General features: G+C 40.3%; 1 protein-coding gene across 2 annotated transcripts in view; it reads right to left on the bottom strand.

The window, feature by feature from the left end:
* SYNE1 (spectrin repeat containing nuclear envelope protein 1) overlaps positions 1–21,384 on the bottom strand; it is a 606,430-nt gene that overhangs the window by 414,709 nt on the left and 170,337 nt on the right. For both annotated transcript variants that reach the window (XM_060205315.1, XM_060205316.1), the window contains 9 exons: positions 20,904–21,106; positions 17,807–17,971; positions 16,447–16,599; positions 14,190–14,333; positions 9,482–9,655; positions 6,148–6,306; positions 4,883–5,047; positions 3,453–3,587; positions 709–867 (listed from right to left, as the gene is read on the bottom strand). In XM_060205315.1, coding sequence (XP_060061298.1) covers positions 709–867; positions 3,453–3,587; positions 4,883–5,047; positions 6,148–6,306; positions 9,482–9,655; positions 14,190–14,333; positions 16,447–16,599; positions 17,807–17,971; positions 20,904–21,106 — 1,457 coding nt within the window. The remainder of the gene's footprint in view (positions 1–708; positions 868–3,452; positions 3,588–4,882; positions 5,048–6,147; positions 6,307–9,481; positions 9,656–14,189; positions 14,334–16,446; positions 16,600–17,806; positions 17,972–20,903; positions 21,107–21,384) is intronic.

The raw sequence follows: 21,384 nt of genomic DNA, 5'->3' as shown, positions 1-21,384 counted from the left end.
AGGTTCTGCTGATTCTCCCATCGAGTGGCTGGGCTCAAGTCATCATTAGGAGGTAAATTTTTAATAGTGTAGTCTTAAAACTGCAAGGATGTCCGTTTTACATCACAATTCAACATGCCAAAGGAGAAGCCATGTTTTCAAAATGCCCACTTAACCCACCCAACATCTCAAAACCCACCTTTTGAGACCATCTATAACCCCATTTTTTAAAAAGATTAAAAAAAATTTTTTTAAACAAGAGAAAGTAGACAGATACATGTTGGTAAATGCTAACTGTCCATATTTACATAGAGACACAGTGTAATCTCTGAGCCCAATATTCAGAGAAAGGAGGGAAAAAGCTGGAGTTCTATGCACTATTACACAGGGGCCTAGCACCCCCCAGCTTCCAGCACAGCTAAGGGAGCAGAAGGGTTTTCTTTTCTCCCACAGAGCATGGTGGTATTGATTCCACAAGTTTTTCTTGAGGCAGGAAGGGATAAAAATTAATTTGGAACAGAAAAGCCACGGAAATTTTTTATCATCCCTAAGAATTCATCCAAGCCCTTCTATATTTTCACAGAAAAGCAAAGGAAGATTCCCATTTTGCCTAGCAGTGCAGAGTCATCAAGCTCTTTAAGTGGTTTCAGACCCAAGCCAAAGCCTCAGTTCCAAGGCTTAAGTGATGAAGGCACTTTACGTGGCTAGGCTGTGATGAGCCAGACTAACCTTGTGCTCTTGAAGAATCTTTTCACTGCCTTCCTGGGCCACGAGCTTGGACTCTCGAGCTAGCTCAAGTCTGCATTCCTCCACAGAGGCCAAGAATTTGTTCTTCTCCACATCAATCTTCAGATGGAGCAGGTGGTAGGGTGCCTCACCTTGGAGATCCTACATTCCATAGGGAGATTTGGGAAAACATGACCATGTTCTTGATGATGACATTTCTAACCCACAGGGCAAAATATTATGAATTAGTCCCTTTAGGGCCAGCGTGATTGGGTCTGCACCTGACTGCTGTGTTTTGTACTTTCCCAGATATTAGGGGCACTGTGAATCCTTTTGGTATGCTTGTACTATGGTGAGAGGTTTATATTCATTTTCTATTATTTTAAACTATCTTTATTGATCGAGACAGTCAGAAATCAAGAGGGAAAGGGGAGATAGAGAGGAAGAGAGACAGAGAGACACCTGCAGCCCTGCTTTACCGCTTGCAAAGCTTTCCCCCTACAGGTGGGGACTGAGGGACTTGAACCTGGGCCTTTGTTCATTGCAGCATGTGCACTCAACCAGGTGCGCCACTACCTGGCTCCTTATATTCATTTTTTAAAGGACTTTATTTATTAGTAGAAGATAGAGATATAGATAGTAGGTACATAGGTAGGTAGATCGACAGATCGATAGATAAATGAGATAAAAACAGAACATCACACTGGCAATTGGGATGCCCAGGAATGAACTTGGTTTCTGACACTTCCAAGTTGAGGGCTCTACCCACTGCACTACCTCCCAGGCCCAGTATAATCCTCTTTAATATAAGCACAGACATTCCTATTACCCTTAGTTCTACAATTTGCTCGTTTTAAATAGCTTGTACCATGGGCAAATTAAGAAAGCTTCCAGTGGAGGAGATGGGACACAGAACTCTGGTGGTGGGAAGTGAGTGGAATTGCACACCTCTTACCCTACAGCCTTGTTGATCATTATTAAATCAATAAATAATAAATAAATACATTTTTAAAAAAGAAAAAAAGAGTGTGGTGAATTTCTCAGCTAGGCACCCAGTCCCAATGATAACATTAGTAGTAAAATAAATAAGCAAACAAACAAAAAATAAGAAACAAAATATACACCCGATAGCACTGGAAAGATTACTCTTTAAAGAAAATACTGAGGAGCCTGACAGTTGTGCACCTGGCAAAGCACACAGGTTACCTTGTGCCAAGACCTGGGTTCAAGACCCTGGTCTCCCCTGCAAGGGAGAAACTTCACAAGCAGTGGAACAATGCTTCAGGGATCTCTATCTTTCACTCTTCTTTCTTTCTGTTGCTATGATAAAAAAGGAAAAAAGTGGAAACAGTGGAGACATCATGCAGGCATCTAGCCCCAATAATAGTCCTAGTGTCAGGAAAAAATATTAAAAAAAAATACTGAGACACATAAATAGAGAAATCATTTTAGGCTATGGGAAGACTAGACAGATGTGACCTTGACAACACAGTGGTGTGTGTGTGTGTCTGTGTGTGTGTAATAAAATACAGCCTTCATTATAACCTTTTTTTTTTCCTAATGCGCCTATAATATGTTAACTTTCAAAGGCATCTTTAAATCCTTGGATTTTTAAAAAAAACATATTTTTAACTTTGTTTATTTAATTTGATATGATAGAGGGAAACTGAGAGGGAAAGGGCAATGGAGAAAGAAAGAGAGAGAAACTCCTGCAACACTGCTTCAACACTTGTGAAGCTTTCCCCCTACAGGTGGAAAGTGGGGGCTTGAACTTGGCTTCTGCAGGTGGGGACCAGGGGCTTGAACCAGGTCCTTGTGCACTGCCTGAGCCCCCTTACCGTTTTCCTTATCATCGAGACCAATACTATAATGATAATAAATGTCATCCTAATTCTGCTGTGTGGTTTTTATATGCCAGGAAGAGTTTACTCACTTAACACGTGTTCTTTCTTGCTCTCTTTAATTGCCACCAGGATTATTGCTATGGTTCAGTGCCTGCACAATAATTCACTGTTTCTGGGAATCATTTTTTTAATGTTTTATTTATAAAAAAGGAAACATCGACAAAACCATAGGATAAGAGGGATACAACGCCACAAAATTCCCACCACCAGATCTCCATATACCATCCCCTCCCCTGATAGCTTTCCTATTTTTTAACTCTCTGGGAGTATGGATTCAAGATCATTGTGGGTTGCAGAAGGTGGAACTTCTGGCTTCTGTAATTGATTCCCCGCTGAACATGGGCGTTGACAGGTCGATCCATACTCCCAGTCTGCCTCTCTCTCTCTCTGGGAATCATTTTTTAATTTTTATTTATTTCCTAATAGAGATATAAATAAAGAGGGAGGGAGGGAGGGAGGGAGAGAGAGAGGAGGAAAGGAAGGAATGAAGGAAGAAAAGAAGGAAGAGAGAAAGTAAGAAAGAAAGAAAGAAAGAAAGAAAGAAAGGGAAAGAAAGAGAGAAAAGAAGGAAGAACAAAAGGAAGCTAGGAAGGGAAAGAAAGACTTGTAATATTGTTCCACCACTTGTGAAGCTTCACCCTTGCAGATGAGGACCTGGGTACTGAACTCAGGTCCTTGCAGATGCTAATGTATGTGCTCTCCCTGGCCCCCATTTTATCTTGCGTTGCTTGCACTCAGGCTTTTCATTTAATAAGTAGTTAATTCGATATTCTTCAGGAAGTGGAACCATGAGCCCCTCACACTCTCCTCTGTCATTCAGGAAGCAGCGCCATCCTGACTTACCTTCCACTGCTTGTGGAGCTTCCGAACAGCATCCTGCAGGCCCTGCTGCTCCTGCTCAGGGAGAATGTCTGTGAGCTCATCACAAGCTTTGAGGAAAGCATTGAGCACCCGCTGGTCCAACTGACTGAAAAACTCCTGAAAGGAAACCGTGGTTGTGGGTGTCCGGACAGAAGAAAGAATAGCGTCAGATACTGGGCACTGAAGCAGTCACACTCGCAAATCAGTTTCTTCACCAGCTTCTCCCCTTTTCAAACCTCCCAGACAATTACTGTTATTTTCTATCGTTAGGAATCACAGGACACCTCATCTGGAATTCAACTTTGAAAAAGGAACTTTTTCAAATTTGGAAAAAATATTCTGGAAGGCTAGTGGAAGGCCCTAAAACCTTGATCCTGCCATGGGAAAGCTTTAGTTTCTTTCTGGTGAAGTCAGAAGAGCAGAGGAACCAGGTCTCAGAGTTATAAGTTTCAGTGGTTACCTGCAAAGGGTTTCAGACCTGAGTTATCCTATGACCTTTTCCTACTCCTTGAGCTTCAAGATGATAGCTCCTTATGTGTACGTGAAGTTCTCTGGCCATTTCTTTGGGAGTTCTCATACCTAAAAGACTTCTGTCTTCCCACGAATTTCCCATTCTCTCAGTAGTAGATCATAATGCTTTTTCATATTCACATACACACATATGTACATATATATGTATGTATATTATGGAATAGTCTACAGTATAATCTTTAATACAGAGGCACAACGTCTAATATCTCCCTTAATTGCTGTCTAGCAGATGCTCCCAGACCCCAATGTCCCTTCATTCTGTCCCTTTCCCTCCTACTCTAGAGTCCTTCACTTTGGTGCAATACATCATACCCAGTCCAAGTTTCACCATATGATTTCCCTTACTGTCCCTAATTCTTTTTTTTAATCTTTTAAAAATTTTTTTCTTAACTTTATTTATTGGCTAGAGATGACCAGAAATCATCATGAGGAGGGGGAGATAAAGAGGGAGAGAGAAAGAGAGACACCTGCAGCTCTGCTTCACCACTCGCAAGTTTTCCCCCTGCGGGTGGGAACTGAGGGCTTGAACCCTGATTCTTGTGGATAGTAGCATGTCCACCCAACCAGGTGCACCACCACCCAGTCCACTGTTCTTTACTCTTAAGTTCCACCTATAAGTCAGATCATTCACTACTAGGAATGTAAATTGGTCCATTTAATTAATTAATTTATTTATTTATTTATTCCTAAAGTACTGCTCAGGTCTGGCTTATGGAGGAGCTGGGAGCTGGGAGGTGGGAACTGAACCTGGGACCTTGGAGCTTCAGGCAGAGAAGTCTTTTTATAAGCATTGTGCTAGCTTCCCAGCCTGCACTGTTTATTTTCATTCTTCTTGTCAGTCCACCTCCCATGGGCAAGTGGCTTTTCAGGGGTCAACTCACAGTGTGTTTCTTCAAGAGATCTCCCGGGTCCCCCTTCTCCTCCAGGCCCTCCTGGGCAGTCCTCAGCACCTTCTCCAGCTCAGCTCGAGACTCCTCAAATTTCTTCATCAGGCGACTGTTGGTTTCCACGTGCTTCTTCCAATCTCCAGTTTTCTTGACCATATTCTTAATTGAAAAAGAATCATACTAGGGCACATCTTTCTCATCACTGAAAACATCATTGTACTGGGGGGGTATATTATTTCTTTCATAAGACACCTGGGGTAGCCCATGAGGTGGCACAATAGATAAAGCACTGGGCTCTCAAGCATGAAGATCAGAGTTCAACACCTGGCACTGTATGTACTAGAATGATGCTCTATTTCTCTCTCTTTCTCTCTCTCCTCTTAATCTATGTAAATAAATAAATATTTTTAAAAGTTTATTTACTTTATTGGATAGAACAGAAGTAAATTGAGAAGGAGGGAGAGAGGGAAAGAGAGAGAGAGGGAGGGATGGAGAGGGAGAGGGAGAGGGAGAGGGAGAGAGAGAGAGAGAGAGAGAGAGAGAGAGAGAGAGAGAGAGAGACCTGCAGCGCTGCTTCACTACTCATGAAGCTTTTCTCCCTGCAGGTGGAGACCAGGGACTTGAACCTGGTTCCTTGTGCATGATGATACACGCACTTACCCAGGTTCACCACCACCCAACCCCAATAAATAAATCTTTAAGAACAGTTTGAAATGAATTGAATGCCCCGCAGTAGTGAGTTATTCATTTTTAAACAATCATTTTATTGGGTGGGGGTTAATGCTTTATTTTATAGTTGACGATACATGGGTACAATTTCTCATCTCACCATTATAGGTGACTGTGAATTATTTTCACCCCCAACTTGAGTCCTTTCCATCACCATGCACCAGGATTCCAAAGCCTCTCCCCGGTCTCTTCTCTAACCAATCAACCTAGGTTTGAACCCAGCCTCCATCTCACTGAAGTAAGCTGCCCTGCTATTGTTTCTTTCACTATCTCTCTACCTCCACACTTGTTGTCTCTCTAAAAGAAAAAAAAAAGGAAAGAAGAAATGCTTAGAGAGGAGGCATTTATTATCATAGTAATTATCCCCTTTGAACATTAATTACTCCTACATAAAGAAGAGGCAAAATTACTGCTTTCCAGACACTGCTTGGCGATAGGATTGGCAAAAATGAAAGCAGGAAAACACAATGGCTGTCCATCTTCTCCCGTGTCTTCCTCGCTCACCTCTCTAAGGCAGAGAGGGGACTCACCTGAAAAGCAGCATGAGCACCTGAAATCTGTCGCTGGAGCTTTGTCTGATCAAAATGCTTTAGCACGTGGCTCATGGTCACAAACTTCTGGACACTTTGACTGCCTTTCTCTATGAGCGCCATTGTTTTCTTACAGCTTTCTTGGCAAGCAGCCAGTTCCTGTCAGGAAGGGAACCCCACAAACACATTATTAAACAGAGCAGGAGAGACCGAGTAGTGAGGAGTAGGAGAACCCATTGCAAAAAGTAGGAACAGCAGGATGTAGATTTTAGGTTTTTCATCAGCACTTGGGTAAAAGCCAAGAGGACAGAGAAGTGTTTCTCTTCACCAGAGCTCAATCTTAAGCAATCACTGAAGGCAGGGCTCTCTATATAAAGTATTTCAATGTGTCACCGAGTTTTTGAGACATTTTTACATTGTGTTCTCATCTCACAAATATTAAGAGGATAGCAGAGTATCATAATTGTTACTTATCTAGTGGCTGCCTTCCTTCAACCAACTAGTACAACGATGGCTTGCTGAGAGAATTATATAACAGTCTACATATCAGGGCACGATATAGCTAAATATGACACCAATGTACATGGTACTTAACTGAAGAAAATGGACTCAGCTGACAACTCATCAGTTACCTCTCCTAAAATGTACAGCCTTTATATTGCACAGATTCATAAGCTATCAACCTTGTGAATATAAATACTACTGGGCTCCAGATCCCAGCCACAAAAGACACAGATCAGTAGTCCTGGGAAGGATTTGTAATTACATTTGAAGAACCAGAAGCCATTGTGACTCCTAGGTCCTTACACCTCTAGCTAGTAATCTGACATCGTAGCAATTTCTGCAGTTGATAATACAGAAATTATCCAACCCCACCCAAGACAGGTAATTATTGTGCTTTTTTTTTTTCCTTAATGTGAGTACAAATCATTTACATTATCTAATATATTGGGAAGATATTTCTAAATGCTTGTGATTATCATCATTATTATTATTATTTTGATTGCCACCAGGGTTATCACTGGTGTGTGGTACTGGCAGTAAGAATCTACGCCTCCTGGCACCCATTTTTTTTTCCATCTAGTTTATTTGTATTTGACAGGACAGAGAGAATTTGAGAGGGAAGGGGAGATGGAGAAAGAGGATCAACCTGTCAATGCCCATGTTCAGTGGGGAAGCAATTACAGAAGCCAGACCTTCCACTTTCTGTACCCCATAATGATCCTAGGTCCATGCTCCCAGAGGGTTAAAGAATAAGAAAGCTATCAGGGGAGGGGATGGAGTTCTGGTGGAGGGAATTGTGTGGAATTGTATACCTCTTATCCTATGGTCTTGTCAGTGTTTCCATTTTATAAATAAAAACTAAAAAAAAAGAAAGAAAGAAAGAAAGAAAGAAAGAAAGAAAGAAAGAAAGAGAAAGAGGGACACCTGCAGCCCTGCTTCACCACTCATGAAGCATTCTCTCTGCAGGTGGGGAGCAAGGCTGGGACCTGGATCCTTGCACAAAGCGATATGTGTGTTTACCAGAGTATGTCACTGACCGGCCTCTAGTGCTCATTATTTTTGTAGTCTAGTTGCAGACATTAACAGCAGAGCTTTCATTTCACTCTGGCAAAACAAAAATAGAACATACTATTTTCTTTAGAAGCTTTGGGATATAAAAGAAAAACATAAGTTGAAACAATGTCAGTAAGCGTGATTAATATTATTACTAAAATTTCAAGTATTAGTTTAATTGCAGAAGTATTGTATGTTGGTGACAATATATAGCTATTTGAGAATGTAAGAAATAGCAATAAGATTCAAAATGGAAGACAAACATTACCTAAGACGATGAGAAGTCAGTCATTAGACTAGGATTTGGTGGTGTAATCAGCGGGGTCTTGAGGTCAGCCATAATATCAGTAATAATTACAACCTACTGTAGAATGCATATTATGTGCTATTCATGTTGTGGAATAGCTGATGTAATGTGTATCACAAGTTCTCAGTCTAGGTTTTAGCTCCTCTGCTAGTCGAAGGGTAATGCAGTACCTGGGTGAGTGAGCGTACACATTACTCTGCCAAGGATCTGGGTTCATTCTCCTGGTTCTCACCTGCAGCGAGGGACTCCTTTCTTTTCTGTCTTCCCCTTCCCTCTCAATTTCTCTCTGTCTTTACTCAAAACAAGTCAACATTAATAAAACCTAATTCAGGCTTTGTCACACTTTCTCTGTTAGAACTAACACTGGAATAACTGACTCAGGTTAGTCACTCCGCTCCTTCTAAGTGACACTGCTTAGACTCTATCTCTAAAAAGACTTGCAGTGGCAAGTCTTTTGCCCATGACTTTCACCCTTCTCTGATAGACAGGTTCATTTATAATGAACTCACTAAATACGTCAATTAACAGTGTGACCCTCGGTAGCATACTGTTCCACATACAGATCTGCTGACTAGAAATGAGACAAAGATAAATGATTATCTTGCCAAACCCATTTCCACAGTGTCATGAAATCTAGGCAGACATAGTTCTAAAGAGAAAGAAGGCATCTTTATGAGGCAGAGATTGTGGACACCAGACAGAAAAGAACTTCAATGCTTTGTTTTTATTTTTATTTTTGCCTCCAGAGATATTGCTGGGGCTTGGTGCCTGTACTAGGAATCTACTGCTCATGGTGGCCATTCTTTTCTTCCATTTTATTGAATAGGACAGAGAGAAACTGAGAGGGGATGAGGAAGATAGAGGGAGAGAAAGATAGATACCTGCAGACCTACATCACAGATTGTGAAGTGAAACCCCCCGCAGGTGGGGAGCCAGGAGCTCAAAGCGGGATCCTTGCATGGGTTCTTGTGCTTTGTATTATGTGCACTTAACTTCGTGTGTCACCACTTGACCCCAAGTCATTACTATTATATAAGTAAAATCCACATGTATATTAATATATATAGATCTAGATAAGTATGTAAAGATTTACACACATTATAGAAAGATATATATATATCTTAAATATTTATGATATTTACATATCTGAATATAATCCACACAGATGATGCATTTTTTGTTGTTGTTTTGAGTTATCAGTCATATTCTACAAATTCCTAACGGAACTTCTGTCACTCAAAGCACTTCCATAACATAAGCATTAAAATTAATGATGTAGAGTGGTGGTAGATAGCATAATAGTTATGCAAAGAGACTCTCTTGCCTGAGGCTCCAAAGTCCCAGGTTCAATCCCCCGCACCACCATAAGTCAGAGCTGAGCAGTGCTCTGGTAAAAAAAAATAATAATAATGATAATAATAATAATAATAATAATAATAATAGTGTATTATGAAAGAGCTTTTTCCTTACCTGTTGTTTTTGTTTAAATAGAGCACTAGATTGGGCCTCACGCTCAAGAACTGTAATAGTTTCATTGATTTTCCCAAGGCACTCATAAAACAATGTCATCTGCTTCTCCAATTCCTCTAATGGTATCGACAACTGCTGAGACTCACAGAGGAGTGGGGAGCAACTGTCTTTGACCTGGAAATACAGGAAGACAAAGAGAAACATGATTGTCACTGATTATTAGAGAAACACAAATCAAGGCCACATGAGATATCACCGCACACCTGGTGAGCACGACACATCAGGAAGGATAGAAACAAGCACTGGTGAAGATGTGCAGAAAAAGGTCTCCCTTTTATACCGTTAGTGTAAACTGACCCACTCACTGTGGAAAACAGTATATGGACTCCTCAAAATATTAACAGTAAACATACCATAAGATATGTCAATTCATCTCCTATGTATTTTTTTTCTTCAGTGGGAAGTTAGTGCATTATAATACAGTTGTTGACACATGGGTTCAATTTCTCATCTCCATATGATAGGTGTCTGCAGAACACTCTCACTCCCCCAACTTACGTCCCTTTCCACCATATTTATCCATAGGAGACAAATATCCATCAGAAGAGATGTTTGCATATCTTATTCACTGCATGCTCTATGCAGTAGCTAAGATGTAGAAATAACCCAACTTCCTAAATAATAAGTAAATAAAGACGATAAGGATATGCATACACAATGGAATACTACTCAACTTTAAGAAAGATGAGATCTTGCCTTTGGCAACAACACAGAGGAGAAAACAATTATCACACAGGGGATTTAAGAAACAAAGCAAAAGAAAAGGCAGCACAGTGCATAAATAACCCCGTGCCTTATGGCTACAGGTCTGAGATTATTAAACGGTGATGGGAGAGGAGGTTGAAATGAGTCTGGGGGCACAGTGTCAGTGGAAGAGAGAAATGGCACCTTAGTGAGAAGTAGGGTATGCCGACAAAGATTTTGAGGAGATATGAATTGGACTCCCAGAAAACTCTTGTCTTATAAAATGGTATTTCCTTTGACCTTGAAATCTAATCTAAAAAAATCACAGGTCACATTGTCAAGACCAACTTGTATCTTCCAATTTTATTTTCAAGAGCCCTACCACACAAATTCTTAAACCTTGACAAAATTACAAATTTGTTGGCTCATTCTTCCCAGATAGACCTGAACGTCCCACTTCCCCAGCTGCATGTTTCCATACTATGTACTTCCTACTCATTCCAAAATGATCATGGTACACCAAATTATTCACGTAGGTTCCCAGGCTAGAGAGTGTCTTCTGGGTCTGAATTGGCTTAATCCTCGTCTGTCACTCATCTTTAAAAAATGTTACTGGGAAGATTTATTTACTAACAAAACAGAAGGAATCAGAGCATCACTGTAGTATTTTCCATGCTGGGATTCAAACTCAGGTTCTTATGCTTGCAAGTCCAGCAATATACCACTATGCCAGTACCCAGACCCGACCTACCCCCTCGCCCCTCCCACAGCTGTTACTTCATGTACCTGTGTTATCATTATCTTCATAAGATGATCAGGGATCCTAGAGATCAAGAATTTACCAAAGTATCTGTCCAATCACACTCATGTTCAAAATCAGGAACACCCCATCTGCCAAAATTTTCTGTCATTTGTCATAGATTTGCTTCCAAAACACTATTACTTTTGGAAACCAAGAAGCACCAATGAAATGATAGCTAGCAGACTTTTTAATTTTCCTCCAGGATTATTGCTGGGGCTTAGTGCTGGAACTACAAATGCTCCTGGAGATCATTTTTTCCCCATTTTTTTATTGGATAGGACAGAGAGAAATTGAGAAAGGAGGGGGAGATAGAGAGGAAGGAAGAAAGATACCTGTAGACCTGTTATACCGCTTGTGAAGTGATCCCCGACCCCTGCAGGTGGGGAACCAGGGGCTCAAACCAAGATCCTTGTGTGGGTCCTTGCACTTCATACTATGTATATTTAACCCGTGTACCACTGCTTGGCCCCATTTTTTACTCGGAAATCACAAATATTTCCATGTTGTTGGGTACATTTCTGAAGGAGAAGTTTGTAGAAAGGAAGCTACTGTGCTTCAACTGTAATGAAAGCTCTGCTAAAATGATTTTGAACAAAGTGAAGAGAATATGCTAACATATGCAGATTAGCAGTCTAACAAATCTTTTCTGGATATATAGAAAATGTATTGAGATGTAGCATCTGAAGCAGTAGCAAAACCTAAACAAAGAAATCAAACACACAACATAGAAGATGTATCTAAAGGTATATTTCACTTTCTCTGAAAATTCCCTACACCATTCAATCAGGCCTAAGTTAAGATACACAAATCCAGTATGGCTCTGATTGATCAAGCTAATATCAACTTGTACTAGTCTCTATTAAAAATTCTGGAGGCCAGGTGGTGGCTCACAGGGTTAAGCTCACATAATACAAAGCATAAGAACCCTCTCAAGAATCCTAGCTCAAGCCTCTGGCTCCCCACCTGCAGGGAGGTCCCTCCACAGGCGGTGAAACAGGTCTGCAGATGTCTATCTTTCTACCTGTCTATCTTCCCCTCCCCCTCAAGTTCTCTCTTTTCTATCCCCCCTAAAAAAACAATTTTTAAAAATTGGTCACAGGAGCAGTGGACTCATAGTACAGGCATCAAGCCCCTGCGATAAATCTGGAGGCAAAAAAAAAATCACTGAGTGTTAAAATAAAAATAATTTTTAAATTAGCATTGCAGCATACACTAGTTTGAGAAACAAATACTGTCTTCATGACTGTGGTTCATCCTATTTTCACCTGTCTCATTTATTCTTTATTGCTATTATTACTATTATTTCCCCATTGTCTTTCTAGAAGTTGTTCTCTTTTTACTTTTCCTCTCCAAATTAACAGGATTTCTACTTTCCTTCGTTTTCCAAATTTATAATCTAATCTTCTCCTACCAACTCAGATAACTACTCTTTTCTTTTATCTAAGTTGAAGTAATCAGTCTAAGTGGACTTTGTAAACAATGATAGCTTCAGAATATTCAGCTTTAGATAGATTTAAAAAATTCCTTTCAAGGAACATCACTGAGAGAATAAAAAAAAAAAAAGGCTTGTGATTAGCGATTGAAGTTCACCGAGTTCCTTGTGCAGAAGTGCCATCAATATGTATACCTTAAGTCTAAGCTGAGCTCTGTGAGATAGGAGGACAGAATTTCCACTGCTTTGTGATTATACACGCAGGAATATGCATACATAATCTTACAGTGGAAGCATATATCTATTTCAAATCTCAATAAAAGAGTTTCTGGGATAAGTCAGAAACAGAAGGATGCATATGGGATGATCTCACTCTTAGGCAGAAGTTGAAAAACAAGATCAGAAGAGAAAACACAAGTAGAACCTGAACTGGAATTGGTGTATTGCACCAAAGTAAAAGACTCTGGGGTGGGTGGATGTGCGGGGGTTCAGGGGTGGAGAGTACAGGTCCAAGAAGGATGACAGAGGATCTAGTGGGGGTTGTACTATGGAAAAGTGAGAAATGTTATAAATGTACAAACTATTTTATTTACTGTTGAATGTAAAGCATTAATTCCCCAATAAAGAAATTTATAAAAAAGAGTTTGGGGGAATACTTTCTCATCTAGATGTCTGAACTTCTTTTCCTGAGCCATCTCCCTCCCAGTTCAAACCTTTAGTCCCCTTCAGCTGCTCCTTAAAAAAGAAAAAAAAAAAAAGAACATGATCTTATTAAAATACGGCTATTGCAGACCAAGAAAGTGACTCCTTGGTGGGAAACCACCTTATATGCACGAGTCCCTGGGCCAGCTCCCCAGCTCCTCAGCACCAGATGAGAGCACCAGTGACTGAGGCAAGTGGAACTCTATGGATGGCAGAGCAGCTTTTTGTTATCTTTTACTTTTTTCTATCTTATGCTCAAAAAAATAAACCATTTAGGCCAGACAAGTGATTCAGCAGTAGAATGCATAAATGAGACCCTGAATTCCATTTCTGGAACCATGTAAAAAAAAAAAAAAGAACGGCAATTATTACTATAGTTAACAGAATTAATATGTAGTATGACTACTATAGTTTCATTTATTTACTTATATACTTATTTTATTTTTGCTGCCAGGACTTTGCTCTGACATTCACTACTTCTGGTGAACTCTCTTTCCCCTCTGCTCCCAAGTAGAGAAAAAGAAATCGAGGGGGAAAGAAAGACAGAGGAGTAGAACCATAGCACTGCTCCATCCCTCAGGGAGCTTCTTCTTTGCATGGTGCTCCCATCAGGTGACAGCTCAGGCCTCAGTCCTGTGAGTAGTAAAGTGTGCACTCTACCCTGTGTGCCACCGTCTGGCCCTTCTGTAGTTTCATTTTTAAAACTCATCGAAAAGTTTTCAAATGACAAAATGGATAACCTCTAGAATTCCCGGTATGACAAAGGACAGATATGGATGTCCCATGGTTAACATGACAGAGTTTATATGTATGTAAATTTGTAATGAGGTACATGTGAACTTTATACAACTCCGTCATGGAATGATACTTTAATATGGTTAAATTAGAAAACAAGAGCCCCACTAAGATAGGAAAACCTGATTTGTGAACAGATGAACAGAATGCCCTGTGACAGAGGAGGAGGAGAAGGCCAGCCGGAGCCGCCAGCCCCGGTCCCACCCACAGTCATGCAGGATGCCTCTTCCCACCTTGCCAAGCTGCTCCTTGAGTCGCGACATGGTGGCAAACATCTCATTGGCCTCATCTTGGGAACTCTCTTTGGTGATAAGGTGTGCTGTCTTTGTGATTATTTTGAACTGGGCATCCATCAGAGGTACTCTCTGCTCCATATCCTGTGTGAGACATAGAAATAATCACACAAACACATGGTACTAACTCCCAATTCCAGATTGCCTGGAATGTTCCATAAAGCCCAGTGTGCAAGGCCGGTCGTGGCACACTGTTGAGCACACACATTCCCAGGTTCAGGGACCCAGTTTCAAACCCTTAGCCTCCACCTGCAGGGGGGAAGCTTCAGGTGTGGTGAAGCAGTGCTGCAGTCTCTCTCTCCTCTTCCTCTCTCAATTTCTGTCTGCCCTATCGAATAAAATAAACAGTTTTCGAAAAAAGAAGCCTAATCCAGACTGTATGAAATTCTTTACTTATGATACAAGTTGGAAATCCCAGTAATTACTGTCTTTCTGTCCTAATATTATACTCATATAGCAAACTTTAGTAATAGTAACTATACTAATAGAAATGATAGCTCACTTTTTATGTTTTCTACACCATTTAAAAAAAAATTTATTCCCTTTTGTTGCCCTTTTTATTGTTGTAGTTATTATTGTTGTCACTGTTGTTGGATAGGACAGAGAGAAATGGAGAGAGGAAGGGAAGACAGAGAGGGGGAGAGAAAGATACACACCTGCAGACCTGCTTCACCGCTTGTGAAGTGACGCCTCTGCAGATGGGGAGCCGGGGTCTTGAACCAGGATCCTTATGCCAGTCTTGGCGCTTTGTGCCACCTGTGCTTAACCTGCTGTGCTACTGCCTGACTCCCACCATTTTGCTTTTACAAAAGACTACCCTTAGTATCTGTTTTCATTAACCAGAAGGAATTTGATGATAATTTTTTTTTTTAACAAAGGCAGAATTCGTCCTAGTGGCTTGTGGCAGTCAATCTAGGGAGGCAGCAACACTCCAAGCAGAGCGTGGTCCTGCCAAACGCCTTCTCTGGAGCTGCTTCAGACAGTCTGTGAATTCTACCATATCACCTCTGCTTCTCAAAGTGCCAGCGTTTTTTTAGATTTTATGTATGGCTGGACCTGGCTTTTTGCACCTGGGAATGTTCAATAATCTTTTCCTGCATAAAGTTCATGGTAGTTAGGACCCCTTTAACTCATGGAAAGTTTCCTAGTTGAGCATTACTATTTCTATAGCTGGGGAAATTCTGTACTTGATGTATGACATGTCAATTAAAGCTGTCCTTTAAAGTGATCGAGGTCCTTAAGATAATATAATGTCAAGGTACAGTAAGATTTACATTTTCAAACATAGCTATCAATATAGTATGTAAATATCACATGAGACAAATCCTTGCCAGAGATTTGAGGCAATTCCCCTGGCTTTTAAAGTTATACAACATACCTTTTCTTTAATGAGTTGTGACCTGTTGTTATAGAAAATTTTATAAATTAGAAATCACAAGAGCCTGAGGCTTCAAAGTCCCAGGTTCTATCCCCCAACCCCACCCCCTTAAACTAAAGCTGAGCAGCGCTTTGGTAAAAGAAATTTAAAAAAAAATCATAATAAAAAAGAAATAACAAGATGAAGAAAATGCAAATTATGTAGTTTCTTTGACAGTGATCAACAGAACCAGATCCTCAATACTATATCATGGAGCTATTTCAGTGTATTTATTTAAAAAAAAACTTTTTGCTGTTCTCACTTAATAATATGTCGTAAAAGCTCTCCACATAATTGAGTGTTTCCTCACTATTTCATTTTGAGAGCTGCAGAGTATTAAAAGGATGTAAAGGACACCATTCATTTAGCAACTATTGTTGGAGACTTCTAGGAGAGGTATTATCTATAGCTGTTTCCTATTTTTCTCCAAATACCTATACTTGGATTGTATAAAATATGCCCAAATGGATTTGAAGTAAATTAAAACACATAGATGTATTTTATAATACAAACAAATCAGGAGATAACCACAGATCAAAATTTACACCCAGGAGACACCACAACAGTTTTTACAATGACCTAAGTTCTTTGCTTTCATCATACAGCAAGGGTTTTTTTTTTTAAATCTGTTTGTTTTGTTTTAGTTTTTTATTATTAGTGATTAATAATGATTGACAAGATTATATGATAAGAGGGGTACAATTCCATACAATCCCCACAACCAGAGTTCCATATCCCATCCCCTCCATCAGAAGCTTCCACACTCTATCATCACCTCACCTCTAGGTCTTGAATTAACAACTTGACATTAATAAAAGAGACTTCTAAAGGCTCCAGAAGTTTCCTCTGAGATTCAGCTGCAAAATCAGACAGTTTAGCAATACAAGCTGTGTACTCTTTCTTCATTCTGTCCAGCTCGTCGGCTCGAGCATACTGCTCAGGAAAACAAGAACAAAACGAAAAAAAAAATCATTAAGTTCAGACTCTGGAATCCTGTGACCTTCACCGTTACATACTATGCAATATGGTAAGAAAGACTAATTTGGTTTTTATGTTAGATAGACTTGAAATTATCTCCAATTACTGAGAAAAAAAAAAACTACATTAACAACAAAGAATCATGACTCGAAACACTTACCCTTCCCTATAAGTAGGTCTTTATGTCAACAGAATCCTTAGTCACCCCAAAACACTTCTGTAATGTTCTTTTTTCTTTTTCTTGTTTAAAGAGGTTTATTTATTTATTTTGCCTCCAGGGTTATCGCTGGGGGGTCAGTGCCAGCACTACAAACCCACTGCTCCTGTGGCCATTTTTTCAATTTTATTTTGGGGGGATGGAGGGAGTAGGACAGAGAGAAATTGAAAGGAGAGGGGAAGATAGGGAGAGAGAAAGATAGACACCTGCAGACCTGCTTCAGTGCTTGTGAAGTGACAGCCACCCCCATGTGGGGAGTTGGGGACTTGAACCAGGATCCTTACACCGAAGTCTTTTTTTTTTTTTTTTAAGCAGTGTTGTGAACCTCTTATTTCTGGTGAGACTGGGGTTTGAATCTGAAGTTCTTCTGCATGGGGCTTGAAGGTGAGCACTCTTATTTATTTTGATAAGAGAAAGACCAGAACACTGCTCAGCTCTGGCTCATGGTGGAGTTGGGAATTGAACCTGGAACATCAGAACTGCAGACATGAAAGTCTTTTGCACAATCATTATGTTGTCTTCACAGCCCAATGAATTCCTTTATTTCTTTTTTTTTGTATTATCTTTATTTTTTTGTTAGATAGAGACAGCCAGAAATCCAGAGGGAAGGGGGAGATAGGCAGAGAGATAGAGAGACACCTGCAGCACTGCTTCGCTGCTTGCAAAGCTTTTCCCCTGCAGGCGGGGACTGGAGGCTCGAACCCTTGTCCTTGCGCACCGTAACATATGCACTCAACCAGGTGCACCACCAACCGGCCCCATAAATTCCTTTTCTAAACAGAAAAAGATATCAGAGTAGATATAAACATAGCAGCTCTAAATACATCTGTGCTCTGCCTCAGGAAGCTCAACCCATAACAATAAAATCATCTCTCCATAGTCCATCTGTCACATTCACAATGCAAACATCTTCTGAGAGTATCAAGGCTGGAAAGACATACTTACTTGCTTGACTTCCATGAACAGCTCCCTCCATCGCCCATTGAGTAATAATAACTGCTGTTTCAGATCTCGGGAAACCATCTCATCACATGTTTCGATTAGAAAATTGCCAGCATCGTTCATGGCGCTGTGTTGCTGAATCCAATGAGGCAGATTTCGAAAAAAATCCTAAGCAATAAATAATGTGCGCCACTATTAGCCCAAACCTCCAAATTGCAAGTATACAAGTGAGCAGAGTAAGGAAAAATCTTTCTTCTAACACTTGCACAAGTACTAAGGTATATCTTAAATGCCTTTCCAAAAGTGACTTCTATATAAATGTTAAAAAAAGATAGAAATGCTTAACATCTTTATAGCATCTATCCCATGTTACTTGATGAATATAACATGAAGATAAGAAAACACAAAGACCATTTCCCAGTAATTCTACTTTACAAATCAGAAAAGAACTAAATTTCTGAAAGTCTACGATGCTTGTACAGTCTTCAGATTAGTAAGCATTGGTGCTCAGGTCAAATAAGAGACACATTTTATAGAAATATACAGTTTTCTTACAAAACTTATGAACAAACTTTTGACCTGACGCTCTTGATTTTAAAAACAGAATATGGTACAAGGAGAAAGTTAACGATCGCAAAGACAAACTAAAAAAGAGAACTTTTGGGGTTAGGCAAAAATTAGTAAAGTCATGGGCCCCTTGGAATATACCTATGGAGACCCCAAATCTCACCTGCTCTATTCTTGCCTCTAGGTTTCTGATTATTAAACAATTTGTTTTGCTTTATATCTTAGTGCTTTTTCAGCCCCAAGTTGCCTATACATCATGACACCAAGCTGACTTCCCTGGGAAGACAACCTCACCAATGTGTCTTGGAACCCCACCTCCCCAGAGCCCTGCCCCACTAGGGAAAAATAGAAACAGGCTGGGAGTATGGATTGACTTGCCAATGACCATGTTCAGCGGAGAAGCAATTACATAAGGTAGACCTTCCACTTTCTATACCCCATAATGATTCTGGATCCATGCTCCCAGAGGGATAAAGAACAGGAAAGCTTCTAGTGACAGGGATAGGTCAGTGGGAATTGTGTAGAACTGTACCCCTCTTATCCTATGGTCTTGTTGATCATTGTTAAATCAATAATAAAAAAAAAGAGTGAAATGTCTGGGCCAGAAACATTTTTATAATAGCAACCTTCCTTATGTGTTTAAGGCTACACACTTGGCAAAGAAGCAGCTTCCACTTAATTTTAAGTTCAGTGCATGAGCGAACACACACACACACACTAAAATCCCAGAATACCAAAGACAATTCAAAACCTATTTCATAAGCCATGTGTGGGATGACTTTCTACATAAATAGATGAGAACAGTTCTGTTTCTGGTGGTTATAATCTCTTGGCTGAAATGAACCCATCTGAAATCTATCAGGACCCTGCTGATTTCATCAGAAAAGCCAAAAATTCGGTATGGATCTAAAGCTGTTACCATTCTCAGCTACACAAAAAAAATTGAGCTACATGAAATACAGAATGCTAAAATGGTTTACAACTATACATCACCTTGTATTAATGTGTCAGTCTCACCTGGCAGTCAGACTGCCTAAGTTATGCTTCTTAATGGGAGCCTGGCATTTGAATATCTTCTTCATATGAATTGATTTTCTACAGCCAAATGCCAGACTCAAATTAGGAAGTCTACAGAGAGGAAAAATCAGTCCATTTCAAGTGACATTTTAATGCAGCATTAAAGCAACACAGTGACTTGGGTGCACACACAGGTGCGCCTGTAACAGGAAGGAAAACAGCACTCCTACTCAAAATCAAACCATTGGCTGAGAGTTGATGATATTCCAAAAGCCTACTCAACAAGAAATCAATGCACTGACCCATCTGTGCAACTGTGTATGCCATCACACAAATTCAGTCCTATGTCACCCATGGTTTGTTTTGAACCTTCTTTACATTTATTGCTTATTATTTGACACAAGGGTTGTCACAAGATTCCATCGTTCCAGGCAGCCATTTTTTTCGTTTCTTTTGGATAGAGGGTAAAAGGCAGAACAAGAAGGAAAAGGAGAAAGGGAGCTAAGGAAAGACACCTGTAGCATAGCTGCACTGCTCATGAAGGTCCTGCCCTGTTGGGCTGGCTTCACGAGCAGAGACAGAGGACCGGGGACTCATGGCTGGGTTGTATGCAGTATCTCTTTATTCATGCTGAACGTAGCACAATCTAAACCGAACTAAACTAAACTAAAAACTAAACTAAAAACACAATCCTATATATACTTGCCAAGTAGGGTGGAAACAGGATGTGACGCAGAGAGGGTGGAGCGAAAAGTGACTGGTGCAAATCAGGGTGTACTACAAGAGGGGGCGGAGCAAAAAGACATCATGAACCAGTGGGGATTAAACCAATGCCCTGCAGGCATGCTGATGCTTAGTTATGTAAATAGAATAGTGTTAAGCAGGGGGGATTAAACCAAATGAAACAGAAGGGGTTTTTAGAAGCAGAATTAGAAGCATACCAACACTGCCCTACACGTGGAGCTCAGGCACTGAACTCAAGTCCTCGTCTTTTGTAAGCCTACATTCTACTGAGTGAACCACCATCTAGCCCCTTCAAGTTCTTAAAATTAAGAAACCTACATGGTCTTCTGGAGAGGCAGCCATGGAGTGCCAGCACTCACATGAATGCTTCCTCAGACAACCAGAAAAGTCAGTGAATGACCACATCAAATCCCATCAAACCAAAGTTGGGACTTTGGAAGAAACATTTAGTCACAGATGGTTGTGGGCATGAGTGGGTGGCCAGTGGGGTCCTAGCCTTGCCCCTTTATATAGTGATCTCACTGAGATTAAGGTGCCCTCTGCTGTCCATTGGGAGAACCCTCCCTCAACACTGAATCCAATAGCAAACGTTCCCAACAGAACTTGTATTGACTAAACTAAAATAACTCATTAAGCTGAAAGCCCAACTTTTCAGGTGAAGTGACAATTCTTGGGTCACATCTGCAAATACATTATATATTTCCTAGAGGACTGTGCAGTAAACTCTCTTGTTTGCGTGTAGACTGTTTTCTCTGGTATGAGACAATCTTACCTTTTTGGCAAGTTCTGACTGATTTAGCATTTTCTCAGCATCCTCTAGCCAGGCTTGAAGGCTAGCCACTGTGTTGCCGTATCGATCCCAGTTGGCAATAACTTCTTCCAGCATGCTTCGCACACTCCTCACTTCTACAGAGAGGTTCCTCCACTGGGCCGTTGTGTCATTCATGAATTTCATCACATTCTCGGCTTCTTCCACTAAAACAGATGCAGCAGATATGTCCATATGTGTTGATAATTCATATGCATTTAAAATATCATGGACACATAGACCATAGCAATCACAAATGCCATAGTTGATTTGCAGCAATTAGAACAGTTTATAACATGAAACAAGTTTTATTGACCATAACTTTACAGTAACATAAAGTTCCATTTACTTCATTACAGTATTCACGTTAGTCCACTTTTGCCTTGAATCCTCAGAACTGAAAATGGACTAGATAATTGCAATTTAGGATATGCAAACTTATTTT

Source organism: Erinaceus europaeus, chromosome 13 (genome assembly GCF_950295315.1).
Source record: "Erinaceus europaeus chromosome 13, mEriEur2.1, whole genome shotgun sequence".
NCBI classification, from domain to species: Eukaryota; Metazoa; Chordata; class Mammalia; order Eulipotyphla; family Erinaceidae; genus Erinaceus; species Erinaceus europaeus.
Note: the sequence above shows the minus strand (reverse complement) of the source record. Positions and strands in the feature narration are given on the sequence as shown.